The following is a 13,166-nucleotide window of genomic DNA, read 5'->3' as shown; positions in this document are numbered from 1 at the left end:
GTTGGGCACTATACCATCGCTTCCTTTTGAAGGAATACCAGGATAGCATTACAATAGTCCAGTCTGGAGAGAACAAGAGCTTGGACAAGAAGTTGGGTGGCTTGCTCTTCCTCCTAATGTTGTATAAGGCAAACCTGCAGCAGCGGGTCGTTGTAGCAATGTGGACTGTGAAGCTTAACTGATGATCCATCACAACTCCTAGGTTTCTGGCTGTCCTGGAAGGAATAATGGTTGACGAGCCCAGCTGTATAGAGAAGTTGTGATAAAGCAATGGGTTAGCTGGAATCACCAGGAGTTCTGTCTTCGTAAGGTTAAGCTGAAGGTGATGGTCATTCATCCAGCTAGAAAATGTCACTCAGGCTGAAATGCGAGCAGCTACCGTCGGGTCATCTGGCTGGAATGAGAAGTAGATTTGAGTGTCATCAGCATAGCAGTGATAAGAAAAGCCATTCTTCTGAATGACAGATCCTAATGACGTCATGTAGATGGAGAAGAGAAGTGGTCCAAGTACTGAGCCTTGAGGAACCCCAGTAGCAGGGTGTTGTGACTAAGAAACATCACCTCTCCAAGACACAGCAGTGATGGTGACCAAGGAGCAGGTGGTGGAGGAGGCCAATGTGGAGATGGAGAGCTGATGAGCCAGGGTGACGAGGAGGGTCTGGAGTGGAACTGATGGCTGCGGATCGAGCTGGAGTGACAGAGGGACGAGGAGCAGCCAAAGGGAAAGGAGGAGCCCGACGGAGCCGAAGGGATGAGGTGCTACCGGAGGATTGAGCCCCGAGGCGATGGATGGTAGATAACAGACCAAGGTGGAGCCAGCAGGACGAGGGAGCCAGTGGAGCTATCTTTCCTTTGCAAGACAAGTTTCTAGTATTTGTAAAACTGAATTTTTCCATCTCAAAAATATATGTAAGTTGCGACCTATGCTTTCATTCAAGGTTAGATTATTGTAATGCTTTATTGGGTGGTTGTTCTGCATGCTTAATAAACAAACCCCAGCTGATCTAAAATTCAGCAGTTCTTACTAGAACCATGTAGTATGACCGTATTAGCCCCGTTCTGTCAACACTGCATTGGCTCCCTATTAAACACTTTATACATTATAAAATCTTTCTAATTACTTATAAAATCCTGATTGGTTTAGCACCTCAGTATTTGTATGAGCTCTTGTTACATTATAATCCTCAACGTCCACTCTGTTCTCAAATCTGTGACCATTTGATAACACCTAGAATATAGAAATCAACTGCGGGTAGCAGATCCCGAACTACATTCGCTCCCAAAAACTTCTATTGCCTATGTTCTGTTCCCAGTGTTTCTGTCTGTTTCCAGCTCCTGTTTGCTTTATTCCTTGTTTGTCCTCATATTAACCCTTGTTTGTTGCCATAGCAACCCTTTTAGTTTCCACGACAACCAATCACCTTCACCTGTCCCTTGTAAGCCCCTGTTTTTCCTGTTTTTCCATGTTTTTTGTCTTGTGTTGTGTTTGGTGAAACCTCTTTCTTGTTTCTGAAACACTCAAGCCCCATATATATACATTCCATATACTCCAATGGATGAGTTTGATAATTATGCAGAACCATCGAGTAGACTCATTCTGTTTCAAAATACCCTTCACGCCTGTGCTATTGTAAACATACTGTCCACATGGTACAAAAAAATAGCGCTAAAAGCAGACAGTGTGAACAGACATCATTGGACACTTGGACTTGGACATCATGTGTTCTTTGAGTGTTTGTCTGAGACTGGAATATATTAGACTTTTATTATCAGGGTTCCCAATTATTAGTCTAGGAGAATCACGTTTCCAAGTCAAGTTCTTTGCATTTACTTTAATAACAGTCAGGTGTGTTGAAACTAAACTCAGCAGGAATGAGGAAGCTGCTTCACAGACTCACAGACACACCTGTTTTACACACGTCACTCAAACACAGAACCAGGAAACAGAAACACATGAGTTCAGGGAAAGAGAAACTGAAGTGTAGTTGAGCTGTTGTGTGTTTGTGTCTCTGTGTTCATGCAGTAAAATGGCAGAAGCCAGATTTTCTCAGGATGAGTTCATGTGTCCGGTGTGTCTGGATCTCCTGAAGGATCCAGTTGCTATTCCCTGTGGACACAGTTACTGTAAGATCTGTATTACAGACTGCTGGGATCAGGAGGATCAGAAGAGAGTCTACAGCTGTCCTCAGTGCAGACAGACCTTCAGTCCAAGACCTGCTTTAGCTAGAAACACCATGCTGGCTGAAGTGGTGGAGAAACTGAAGAAGACCAGACTCTCTGCTGACTGTGAGGCTGGAGCTGGAGATGTGCAGTGTGACGTCTGTACTGGAAGAAAATACAGAGCCGTCAAGTCCTGTCTGGTGTGTCTGGAGTCTTACTGTCAAACTCATTTTGAGCGGCACGAGGAGTTTCATTCACGTAAACCACACAAAGTGACTGAAGTCACTGGACGACTGCAGGAGATGATCTGCCAGAAACATGAGAAGATCCTCGAGGTTTTCTGTCGCACTGATCAGAAGTGTATATGTCTGCTGTGTACGATTATTGAACATAAAAACCATGACATTGTACCAGCTGCAGACCAGAGGACAGAGACACAGGTATTCAGTAGTCTTTTTATTTTCTGTGTAGATCCACAGCTTAATTACACAGAAACACAGTCAGTGTGAAGCTCTATGTCTGTGTCAGTTTCACTTTTATAATACTTACACACACAGCATGAAACAAGCCTTAATCTTCATGTTAATTCATGTATGATTCTTGTATTGTAACAGATCTTCACTTCTGGAGTTTGAACCTACAGCCATTGTTTATCATCTGTTCATGATGATTTAGAGCCAGTAGTTTTCTGTGAGATTGACGATCATCTGTTTGTCCTGCAGAAGCAGCTGAAGGAGACACAGAAGACGCTCCAGCAGAGAATCCAGCAGAGAGAGAAAGATCTCCAGCAGCTGAGAGAGACTGTGGAGTCTCATAAGGTGAGTCTGGAGAAGAAGAGAAGTTTGTCTCCGTCTCAGTTCAGACTCACTGAAGCTGAATCACTGTGTGTCCTAACAGCGCTCTGCACAGACAGCAGTGGAGGACAGTGAGAGGATCTTTACTGAGCTCATCCGCTCCATTGAGAGAAGCCGCTCTGAGCTGATACGACTGATCAGAGATCAGGAAAAGACTGCAGTGAGTCGAGCTGAAGAACGACTGGAGCGACTGGAGCAGGAGATCAATGATCTGAGGAGGAGAGACGCTGAGCTGGAGCAGCTTTCACACACACAGGATCACATCCAGTTCCTGCAGGTAACACACATCTAGAAGAACAGGATCCTAGTGGACTTGAGCAGATCCTGCTGTGACAGAGACTCACAGAGAAACAGTTCATGAGTGTCTTATTATATAATCATCAGTCAGACTCTCATCTGATCATCTTCTTCTGAAAGAGACGCTGCTTACAAACAGCTTTCAGCTCTGGAAATCTCTTAGGAATCATTCCTCTCAGCTCTTTCTTCTGGAAGATGTATTTAGCTGCTAAACACCACTAGAACCAACAACAGTTCAAAACTTCACTTACATTTCAGCTTTTTACCTCATTTTTCCTTCTGATTTACTACACAATGGTGAAATCAGTGAACTCGATAGTACAGATTCAGAGTAACATTCATCAAAATTGGATCAAGTGATCTTCAAACTTGATCAAATAGATTTTTATTGATTTTATTAGACTATATTAATACTTCATTTATCAAAACAATGCAGTATAAACAGATTGAATTGTGTTCCCTAGTAATCAAATTGACCCCTGTACACTTGTTGAACACTTACCACTTAAACTAACCCATATCACCAAACCTGTCCCTAACCAACAGCAGTATGTTGTGGCTGTGATCTAAAGTGTTTCTGTGTTTTCTGTAGAGTTTCCAGTCTCTCTCAGCTCCTCCTGAATCTACAGACGTAAATGATGATCTCTTCAGTTCTCTCTTCTCTTCTGATGATCTGAGAGAATCTGTCCATCAGCTGAGAGACAAACTGGAGGATTTCTGTAAAGAGCAGCTCCAGAAGATCTCAGACAGAGGTAAAGTCCTGGAGATTCATCTGCTCTCAGAAACCAGTCCATCATCATCTCATATCATGGAGAACATCATATTAGAAATGTGTTAGGAATAGATACAGGATCATGAGAATCACACTGTTCATGTCTGTTGATTTCCACAGTCCCATTCACCAGCATTGATCTCTGGACCAGGAAGGACTTCCTACAATGTAAGTCAGTAAGAAAACCAGCAGAAAAACTCATGAGTGTGTTCATGTTCCTCCTGTAGAAGGAGAAAGAAGAGTTTATAACTGATGATGTAAATGATGATGTGCACAGATACTGAGACACTGATGATACACTGAACATGAAGAGATCAAACAGATTCATAATTCCTGATTCTGATGTGTTTTATCTCCATCAGATTCCCATCAGTTCACTCTGGATCTGAACACAGTGAATAATTACCTTCGTCTGTCTGAGAACAACAGAGTGATTACATTCACTGACACAGTCCAGTCGTATCCTGATCATCCAGACAGATTTGATGAGTGGCATCAGGTGTTGTGTAGAGAGAGTGTGTGTGGACGCTGTTACTGGGAGATTGAGTGGAGTGGAAGAGGTGTGTATATATCAGTGTCATATAAGAGCATCAGCAGGAAGGGAGGAGGTTATGAGTGTTGGTTTGGATATAATGATCAGTCCTGGAGTTTGTACTGCTCTTCCTCCAGATACTCTTTCAGACACAATAACATAGAGACTGATCTCCCTGTAGAGTCCATCATCAGGAGAATAGGAGTGTTTGTGGATCACAGAGCAGGAACTCTGTCCTTCTACAGCGTCTCTGACACAATGAGCCTCATCCACACAGTCCAGACCACATTCACTCAGACGCTCTATCCTGGGTTTATGGTTTATAATCTTGGATCATCAGTGAAACTGTGTTGATGAATCAGAATAGATTGATGAGAGATTTTACCCATAATGCTTTGAGCTGCATGATGATTCAGCAACAGTGAGATGTTTAAGAGTATTCTCTCTTCATGACATCAATACTGCAGCTGAACTTCTGTCAGTGAAATTTACATTTATTAATTTAGCTGACGCTTTTAAAGCAGCTTACAACTGCTATATATGTCAGAAGTCATCATATACTTTCTCTTGTACAGTAATTTCTCATACCCTTTTTCCCTATTATTCAATAAAGATATTACTTAATATGAAAACTCAGTTTTTTTTATGTGCCTTTAGTTTTAATTTAATTTGTATTTAAGTACCACATGTAATTTAAGTTATAAATAAACCCATCAATAGTCTCTAAATATAAATGTCTTTTATTAACAGCACTTCAAATTTTACAGACCTCAATTACTTTTTAAAATCTCCAAATTAACTCATTTTATTTGGTTACAGTTTTCAATTTTTTTTACAAATATAATCTCAAGTACATATCCTTATTCATGGATGTTTATATATTTGTAACGGGGAAAATACTGAGGAATACTTTTTTTTTTTTTTTTAATTCAAGCAACATTTTATGTTCTGATTTTATGAATTTAAGACATTCTGCACTGATTTAAGATTTTTAAGGCCTTTGTTTGTGGGAGTGCAATTTAAGAATTTTTAAGACCTGCAGAATCCCTGTAAACATGTCTGGGACAACCAGAGAAACCCAAAAATAATTATAAATGTAAAATTTCCCTGCTGTTTTGAATTAACAAACACTTTTTCTCATACTTTTTTTTTTTTTTTCAAATTAATCAATGAAGATATTACTTCATAAGTAATGCTTGTTTGTTTTTATGTGACTTTAGTTTTTAGTTGTTTTATTGCAGTCATAAAGCAACGAAAAGAAATAAATGCAATGGAATTTATCTGTGATGTCAGTTTATTTCTGAAACAGTCTCTCTGTGTCCCTCTAGTGGATGCATCTAGTGAGTCAAAGGAAAAAACACCTAATAAAGTTTATTAATAATTCCGTGTGTGCATATCTTACATGAAGCATTTCTGTAAATAAATAATAATGCATTTATTTTTAATTGTTTTTAAGCAATTGTTAATCTGATTCTGTTGCATCACCGTTTGAGCTCGTGCCCAGTTTCGTTTCTGCAGAAGTCCTGCCTCTCACAGAACTACAGTCCAACATCATTACAAACGTGTCACACACTCACAGCAAGGCGTTTAATACTGAACTGAGAAACCACACTACACGACATGATCAACCAAGGTACTGTAACTAACCTATTACGAGCATTTAATCATTAAAGTAGCTATCATTCGTTTAGTTATTAAGATGATTATATTTTTGTAAACAGATGCAGTTCTCGTATTCTGTACAAATTCAACATCTGTTTTTTTGTTTCGGAAAAAGCTTTGATGTATTTGTTATGTTTATTTCAAGCTATTTTATGCTATGCATCTTTTACAGTAAACTAAATAAATGTCTCCAATAAACTGTCCGTTAGTCTGAACACGACAGATCATCTAGAACACATTTAAAGCACGGTCTGGATCTGAGTTTTAGTCTTGTCTTATGCATAAATAAGGTTTATTTTATTAAGATAGTTTCCTCAAGCAAGTGCATTATTATAACTCTCTTAAAGTCAATCAACGTTGTCTGGGATGACTAGAGAAACTTAAAATCTAATGCTGTGTTCACACCAAACGCGAATAGAGCGTCAAATTCGCATCTACTGCGCCTATTTTGCCGCGTAAACATTTTGGCCCCATTTACACTGCATGGTTCAAGTGACACAAATCCGATGTTTTCCTCTCATGTGGCACAGATCGGATATGACCGGTGAACGTGTGACGCCGCCTTCACACTGGCAGTTGAAATCCGCTCCGTAATACGCAAAACTCCCCCAGTGGACGTCATAGGCTACTACACCGCTGAAAAGCTTCGGAAGCGAGTAGAACAAAAATAGCGGAGATATTAGAATGATTGATATTGTCTGTATCTGAATGTGCATGTCAGGTCAGCTAAATGTGATATAGTGGTATATAGGGCTTGCACTGGAGCGAGAGAGACCGAGTGTGTCCGAGAGCGGGGGGCACAATATTTAATTATTTATTTTAATTGTATTAACTGCCCTTATAATGTTAGAAAATCATGAAAATAAAAAAATGACATGACAACTTATCGTTATAAAATCATTATTTATTTTATTAAAAATATGAATTCAGGTTTGTTTATCAGTACCATAGCAACGCCAAATTCCGCTGGAATTGTCGGATAGGAACCGTCCGTAGACTTTCGCAAGAGTTCAATTTTTTGATGACCAACGGACACGATTGTTTTCGCACCGCAGTCGTTCGGACCCGGTTCGTAGCCATTCGCATGCGGTCTGCGAATCTCCATGAAATGAATGGCTTCCGGTCGTTTCGTAGCCGTATCGGAGCTGATTTCAACTGCCAGTGTGAAGTTTCCACTGTTTCCGACGAATGACGAGCGACAGACCGGAAGTCATTCATTTCCAATGGAAAGTAATGCGGGAGCTGCGTGGAGTTCCGATCACATGCGTATGCGGAAATTTCGGATCCGATTTGAGCCTCGGATACGTTCAAATATTTGATTCAAAATATTCAAATGTTCAACTTCTGTGACTAGACCGTATGCGAACGCCCGACCGGATGTGATGTATCAAAACAATCGGTGCGAGGTCATAATTACCAATATTTTGTTAACATTAACATTATCCTTTAAACACTATTTCTGTAAAATGGTGGTTTATAATACTTATGGCAGAAATAATTATTTAATAATTATTAAACCATTATTTACGTTGATTAGCCCCATAAAACCTACTGTTTTTATTTTGGGGGTCACCTGATTTGTGACGATGCATTCATAAAGTAACTATGTTCATTAAAATTATTAATTTTACCATGGTGAATATGCCAAGGTAACGGTGGATGCATGACCAGTTTGAAAGTTCTGCACGACTGCCGCTAGAGGGAGAAATGCGACAATCGTGTCCTAATGTCGTGTGCAGTGGAAAGGCGGCTTAAGCAGGAAAAAAACGCATGGATTCCGATGTTCTCAGATCGGATTCAGGCCTCATTCATATGTGGTAATAAATCGGATATGAATCTGATACGTGCATTTGCGTGTGCCATGTAAGCAGACAAATCGGATATTGCCCAGTAAATGCGAGTCGTACCAACTGAGATCACATGACCTATTATAGGCACGAAATTCGCCCAGGCTGCAACAAGGGTGTGACGAGTGGGGCGGGGCCGAGAGACGTGGGAACGAGGAGTGAGGCCAGGTGTAGTGATTGGAGATGAGCTGCACCTGCGACCCACCACCGGCCGTGAAGGACGAGAGAGGTTTTTATTTATTTTTTTGTTTTGGTTTTTATTTATGCGCATCAGTCATCTGTGAGGGGCTGGTGCGCTGTTTTGTGTTTATTTGGAATTATTAAAATGTTATTTTGAATGTCCGCCGGTTCCCGCCTCCTTCTTCCCGAAGTTATGGAGATTTTATCATTACAAAGGGCTCCTCTTTTTTCTCCACCGTACGAGACCAATGTTTTGCAGATTTTTTTGTTGACTTTTCGAAATATTGTGGAGAGCAAAACACTGTATAATTTTATTCGCATCTGCATCCATTGTATTTCGTGCTGTTTTACTTTCTTTTCCGGGTCAGAACGTCTACGTTTTGTAGTTTCAGCAGTGTATAGTGTAAATGCAAAAATCGGATACGGGACACTTTTAAAAGATGATGTAAGCGGGTCGTCAAAAAAATCGGATATAGTCAGAAAATCGGATTTGGGCATCAAGACCTGCAGTGTAAATGCAGCCTCTGAGATCATTCTTCATTCGCGCGTGAAATTCGCATCAGGGGGCGGTCACACTAGCCTTTGAACGTGCGAAATTATTTCGGACGCCACTGGGAATATGGGCGGGAGCAAGATATAACGGTTTCCCTCTAGTTATCACAACATGGATTAATCTGTGCTTGTACTGTGTCTTTTGCAACGGCGTTGAATGCGACTTCACGTGATGCGAATTCGCAGGTCAGAGTTCACCAAACTTGAACTTTCAAACGCAGCAAAATGCAAAATTTTTCGCCTAAAGGTGCGGCAGGAATCAGCAGGAAAGCTGCGGATCGATAAACGTGTACGTGACTCAAAAGTTAAATGTGTATTTACAACACACTCTTCCAAGCGAGGTCCTTTTTATTCCTGAAATATGAACATGTGTGTGATACTTGTGTCATAAAGCTCCGGTTGACTGCTTACTGACAACATCAGTCGTTCCTCCATGTTGAATGAGTGACTGCTGAGCAAGCTCCTGATTAGTTAACACGGTGTGAATTGACGGCAAAGCTCAAATTTTTCAATTCATGTGGCAAACACGAATTCGCGTCAAATACATAAATGCACAAAAGCACCATTCACGCCAGAAGCTCAATTTGCATCATTCGCGCGTCTAGTTCGTGCAAATGACGTGAATTTAGCTTCTGGCGCGATATGCACTTTACGTGTGAATGGTGCTTTTGTGCATTTATGTATTTGATGCGAATTCGCACCACGCTAAACGCCTCATTCGCGCCGCAAGATCTCCAGACGCGCGTAAAGGCACCTTTGCATTGACTTAACATTAAAATAATTCGCGCCAGATGCTCTATTCGCGTTTGGTGTGAACACAGCATAACTGTGATAAATGATTATCAATGTAATTTCTCTCAACAACAAACACTTTTTTTCCTCAGGAGCAGGTCACCGGAATCAGTGGTCCAATAGAAGCTCAAACGGGGGAAACAGAGACACCCAAAATGTTTGTTCTCCCTCTCAAACTCAGATTCCTCCAAACACGATAATACGAGGTTCACCTGGCAGCGATCCGCTCACAGTAAATCCAGCTCTGAATGAACTGAGACTGGTTCTGCTGGGAAAAACCGGTGCGGGGAAAAGTGCAACGGGAAACAGCATCCTGGGAAACAGATGCTTTAATGATGAACTGAGCATGGGTTCAGTCACGAAAGAGTGCAAGAGAGCGTGTGGAACGGTGGAAGGACGAAATCTCGTTCTTGTGGACACACCTGGGTTTTTTGACACGGACTTAACAGAAGAACAATTAAAACAAGAAGCAATTCATTGCCTGGCCATGAGTTCTCCTGGTCCTCATGCGTTTCTGCTCGTTATTCCAATAGAGCGATATACAGAGGAGCAGCAGCGCACCGTAGACATGATTCTGGAGATGTTTCGTGAGGACATCAGCAATTACAGCATCCTGATATTCTCACACGCCGACAGACTCAGAGGAGAATCCATCGAAAGCTTCGTTTCTAAACAAAATCGAAAAGTTCAAGACCTCGTGAAGAGATTTGGGAGGCGTTTCGTGGCCTTTGACAACACAAACCTTACAAACCCAAAACAAGTGAGTCGACTCCTGCAGAAAGTAGATGAGCTGTTGGTCATGAATGAGAATCGTCCCTTCACTAATGAAGTTACAGAAGTAATGCAAAAAGCCCAGAAGATAATAGAAGATAGAATACAAGCAGAAAAGGCTGAAAGAACGAAGAAAGTAAAGCAGGAGGTCAGAAAACTGGCTGATGCTCGTTGGCGTGAGTTTTTATCTTACATTACAGAAGAGAGGCAAGAAACGGAACGAAGAAGGAAACGCATTCAACGCAGGATTGATCAGATTGAGACAGATATAAAGAAGGAACAACAGAATGTTCAACCGATTCCAGAAAGACTGAGACGGTTCATAGAGTCTCTGCAGACAGAGATGGAGAACATGGGACGACTGGAGGAAAGACGGATGGAGGAGGAGAGAGAGAGAAAGGAAAGAGAAGAGCTGGAACAGAACGACCTGGAGATCTGGATCCAAGAAGAGGAGCAGAGGAGAATGAGTGAAGGAGGACATAATAATCTTCTTACTCCAGATTATAATAAAATGCTGTTTATGCTGACCATGTTTATGTTGGGGATTGGGGCTTCATTTGCACCCGCTCTCTTACTGTTCCTGTTCCCTGCAGCTCCAGTGGTGGAAACTGGATTTGCAGCAGGGTTATTAACCAACTTGTTGGCTGCAGAAGGATGGAGTTTCGTTTGGGTGGTTACTGGAGTCGCCAAAGCTGTGGTTCTGACCCGCTGCTCCATCCAGTGAAATCAAGATATAGGCCAACCGCGAATAAGTGAAGAGCCAACAACATTAAGCTTTAAAAACAAGACACAAGAGTATCACATAATGGTCCTATGAAGCGACGGTATATTCCTAAGTGTTATATATTCATCTTAACATTACTAATGTTTAATATAAAGGAAAAAAAATCTGAAGAAGAATAAAAATAAATAATAAAAAAAAACATTAAAGAACATGCCCATTAAGTCATTAAAAGGTTTCAAACATTTGGTTATGTTAAAAGTTAATGGAACAATTAATTGTATCATTTCGCAAACAAGAATGTTACGTTTATATGTTCTCTGAACATTCTAACGGGAAACATTTACAAATTGTTACATGTGACCTGTGCATGTCTGATTTTCTGATATAATTATTTTTCACTATTGTCTGTTTCAGTCATTTCTAGTTTATTATATAACTATCTATTCCTTGATTTTTGTAATGTACACTTCTCCTTTATGTTTAGACAATTGCATTCACTACAGTATTGAACTATAAGAGATGCAGATCAAAACGTGTTTAGAGTCTTTGGACTTTGAGTTTTCTGATCTGTGTAATCAAACATTTCTTATTGTGCTTTTGTAATTCATTTGTTTGATATAACTGAGTTACTTTAATTGTGTTACTTTTTATTTTGCTTATTTTAAGTTTAGCGATTTTATCCACCTGTATTCATCTAAATAAAGTGAAATAATATCAATGCTATGTGTTTGTCGTCTCTGGACATTATTTGTGGCATACTAGATCTAATAATAATATATGATGAAACTTAACATGTTTAACTACACACACACACACACACACACACACTGTAGTGACGCGGTGTCACCGGCGGGTGTCGCTGTAGAGCGGTGGCAGCAGTGAGTCTCGCGCCGAACAAGAGAGATCCAAACCGGAAGTAAACAAGCGATGTTTCAGCTTCATACCGCTGATCTGTGAATGAGGAAGATGGGATATTTAATATCAATAAACTGCGTTAAACTTCTGATCACCGCTTTATTATACACATGTGAGTATAAATATGACTGTTTAATGTTAATCGTGTGTTTGTGCTGTCACGAGTTGATGAATATTACTGTATTGCTCAGGCCTGGAATCATAATATATTCCACTATAAATGTAAACATGTATGATTATTAATTTATTCACATTTAATTACCAGCAACATGATTCCCTAATCTTTATTATGTGTGTATTATGGAAAAAAAAAACATTTGGAAAAAAAGAGAAATTGTATTTGCTTTGTCACTTCAGGAAAGTCAGCATTTAAAAAGAATTTAACCTAAATCTAAAAGTTTTAATTTGTGTAAACGGAGGAATAAATGCGTTATTTATACATGACAATGAAACTTCTAAAGATATATTTCATCTAAGTGAGCTAGAACAATGAATAGTACATCTTAACATTTAATATTTTTGTGTTGTGTTTACGTATTAATTCCATTTTATTTCACAGAACGTAATTTCTGGATTGATTTGTAATGTTTTCTTTGTATGTATGGGTCACTTGGGCTGTTACTGACATCTGGTGAAAATACCATGTCAACAGCAGCTTTAGAAATATATTTACTGAGAAAAAGTGTGTGCATATATAGTGTGAGTGTGTGTGTGTGAGTGTGTGTAGTGTGTGTGTATCAGTAGCGTGTGCTGTGACGTCTGAAGCGTGTGCTGTGTGTCTCTGCTGCTGCAGGCGTGTGCTCCAGCTCAGTGGAACAGAAGATCTATGTTGAGCTCAATCAGACGGTTCCGTGTGTCCGGCTGCTGAACGCCACGCATCAGATCGGCTGCCAGTGTGAGTCATTCATTAACCTGCGGTGCGTTTCAATCTCTGTGTTCGGATCACTGTGATGTACATAGTTTTATTCGTCTCTCAGCGTCTATGTCAGGAGATACAGGAGTCCTTCATGTGCTGGAGACAGAATCAGATCTGGACTGGATCCTCAGCTCAGGACCACATCCTCCGTACATGGTGATCCTGGAGACGGCCTTCTTCAACAGGTGCTGT

General features: G+C 40.4%; 3 protein-coding genes across 4 annotated transcripts in view; all 3 read left to right on the top strand.

The window, feature by feature from the left end:
* Window positions 1-1,959: 1,959 nt before the first annotated feature.
* On the top strand, window positions 1,960-5,983 carry LOC127950829 (tripartite motif-containing protein 16-like). 2 transcript variants are annotated; one of them, XM_052548159.1, is made up of 7 exons: window positions 1,960-2,600; window positions 2,883-2,978; window positions 3,058-3,291; window positions 3,904-4,063; window positions 4,204-4,251; window positions 4,446-4,691; window positions 4,797-5,983. In XM_052548159.1, the coding sequence occupies exons 1-7, from the start codon at window positions 2,028-2,030 to the stop codon at window positions 4,967-4,969; spliced, it is 1,530 nt and encodes a 509-aa protein (XP_052404119.1). In that variant the 5' UTR covers window positions 1,960-2,027; the 3' UTR covers window positions 4,970-5,983. The 2 variants fall into 2 exon arrangements, with proteins under 2 accessions (XP_052404119.1, XP_052404118.1); XM_052548158.1 differs by having other exon boundaries at window positions 4,446-5,983.
* A 109-nt stretch (window positions 5,984-6,092) lies between these two features.
* Window positions 6,093-11,212, top strand: LOC127950831 (GTPase IMAP family member 4). The gene is made up of 2 exons (XM_052548162.1): window positions 6,093-6,248; window positions 9,741-11,212. Exons 1-2 carry the CDS (start codon window positions 6,236-6,238, stop codon window positions 11,141-11,143), a joined length of 1,416 nt encoding a protein of 471 aa, XP_052404122.1. The 5' UTR covers window positions 6,093-6,235; the 3' UTR covers window positions 11,144-11,212.
* A 796-nt stretch (window positions 11,213-12,008) lies between these two features.
* The window catches only part of LOC127950823 (nicastrin), an 8,420-nt gene continuing 7,262 nt past the window's right edge, over window positions 12,009-13,166 (top strand). The window contains exons 1-3 of the mRNA XM_052548140.1: window positions 12,009-12,170; window positions 12,852-12,953; window positions 13,036-13,159. Coding sequence (XP_052404100.1) covers window positions 12,101-12,170; window positions 12,852-12,953; window positions 13,036-13,159 — 296 coding nt within the window. The 5' untranslated portion in view covers window positions 12,009-12,100. The remainder of the gene's footprint in view (window positions 12,171-12,851; window positions 12,954-13,035; window positions 13,160-13,166) is intronic.

This window comes from Carassius gibelio, chromosome B2 (genome assembly GCF_023724105.1).
Source record: "Carassius gibelio isolate Cgi1373 ecotype wild population from Czech Republic chromosome B2, carGib1.2-hapl.c, whole genome shotgun sequence".
NCBI classification, from domain to species: domain Eukaryota; kingdom Metazoa; phylum Chordata; class Actinopteri; order Cypriniformes; family Cyprinidae; genus Carassius; species Carassius gibelio.
The sequence above is the reverse complement of the archived record's forward strand: the minus strand, read 5'-3'. Positions and strand labels throughout refer to the sequence as shown.

Coding starts and splice junctions, on each gene's coding strand:
- LOC127950829 (XM_052548158.1), top strand. CDS start 2,028: ATGGCAGAAGCCAGATTTTCTCAGGATGAGTTCATGTGTCCGGTGTGT. Junction 2,601..2,882: donor ACCAGAGGACAGAGACACAG/GTATTCAGTAGT, acceptor TTTGTCCTGCAG/AAGCAGCTGAAGGAGACACA. Junction 3,292..3,903: donor ATCACATCCAGTTCCTGCAG/GTAACACACATC, acceptor TGTTTTCTGTAG/AGTTTCCAGTCTCTCTCAGC.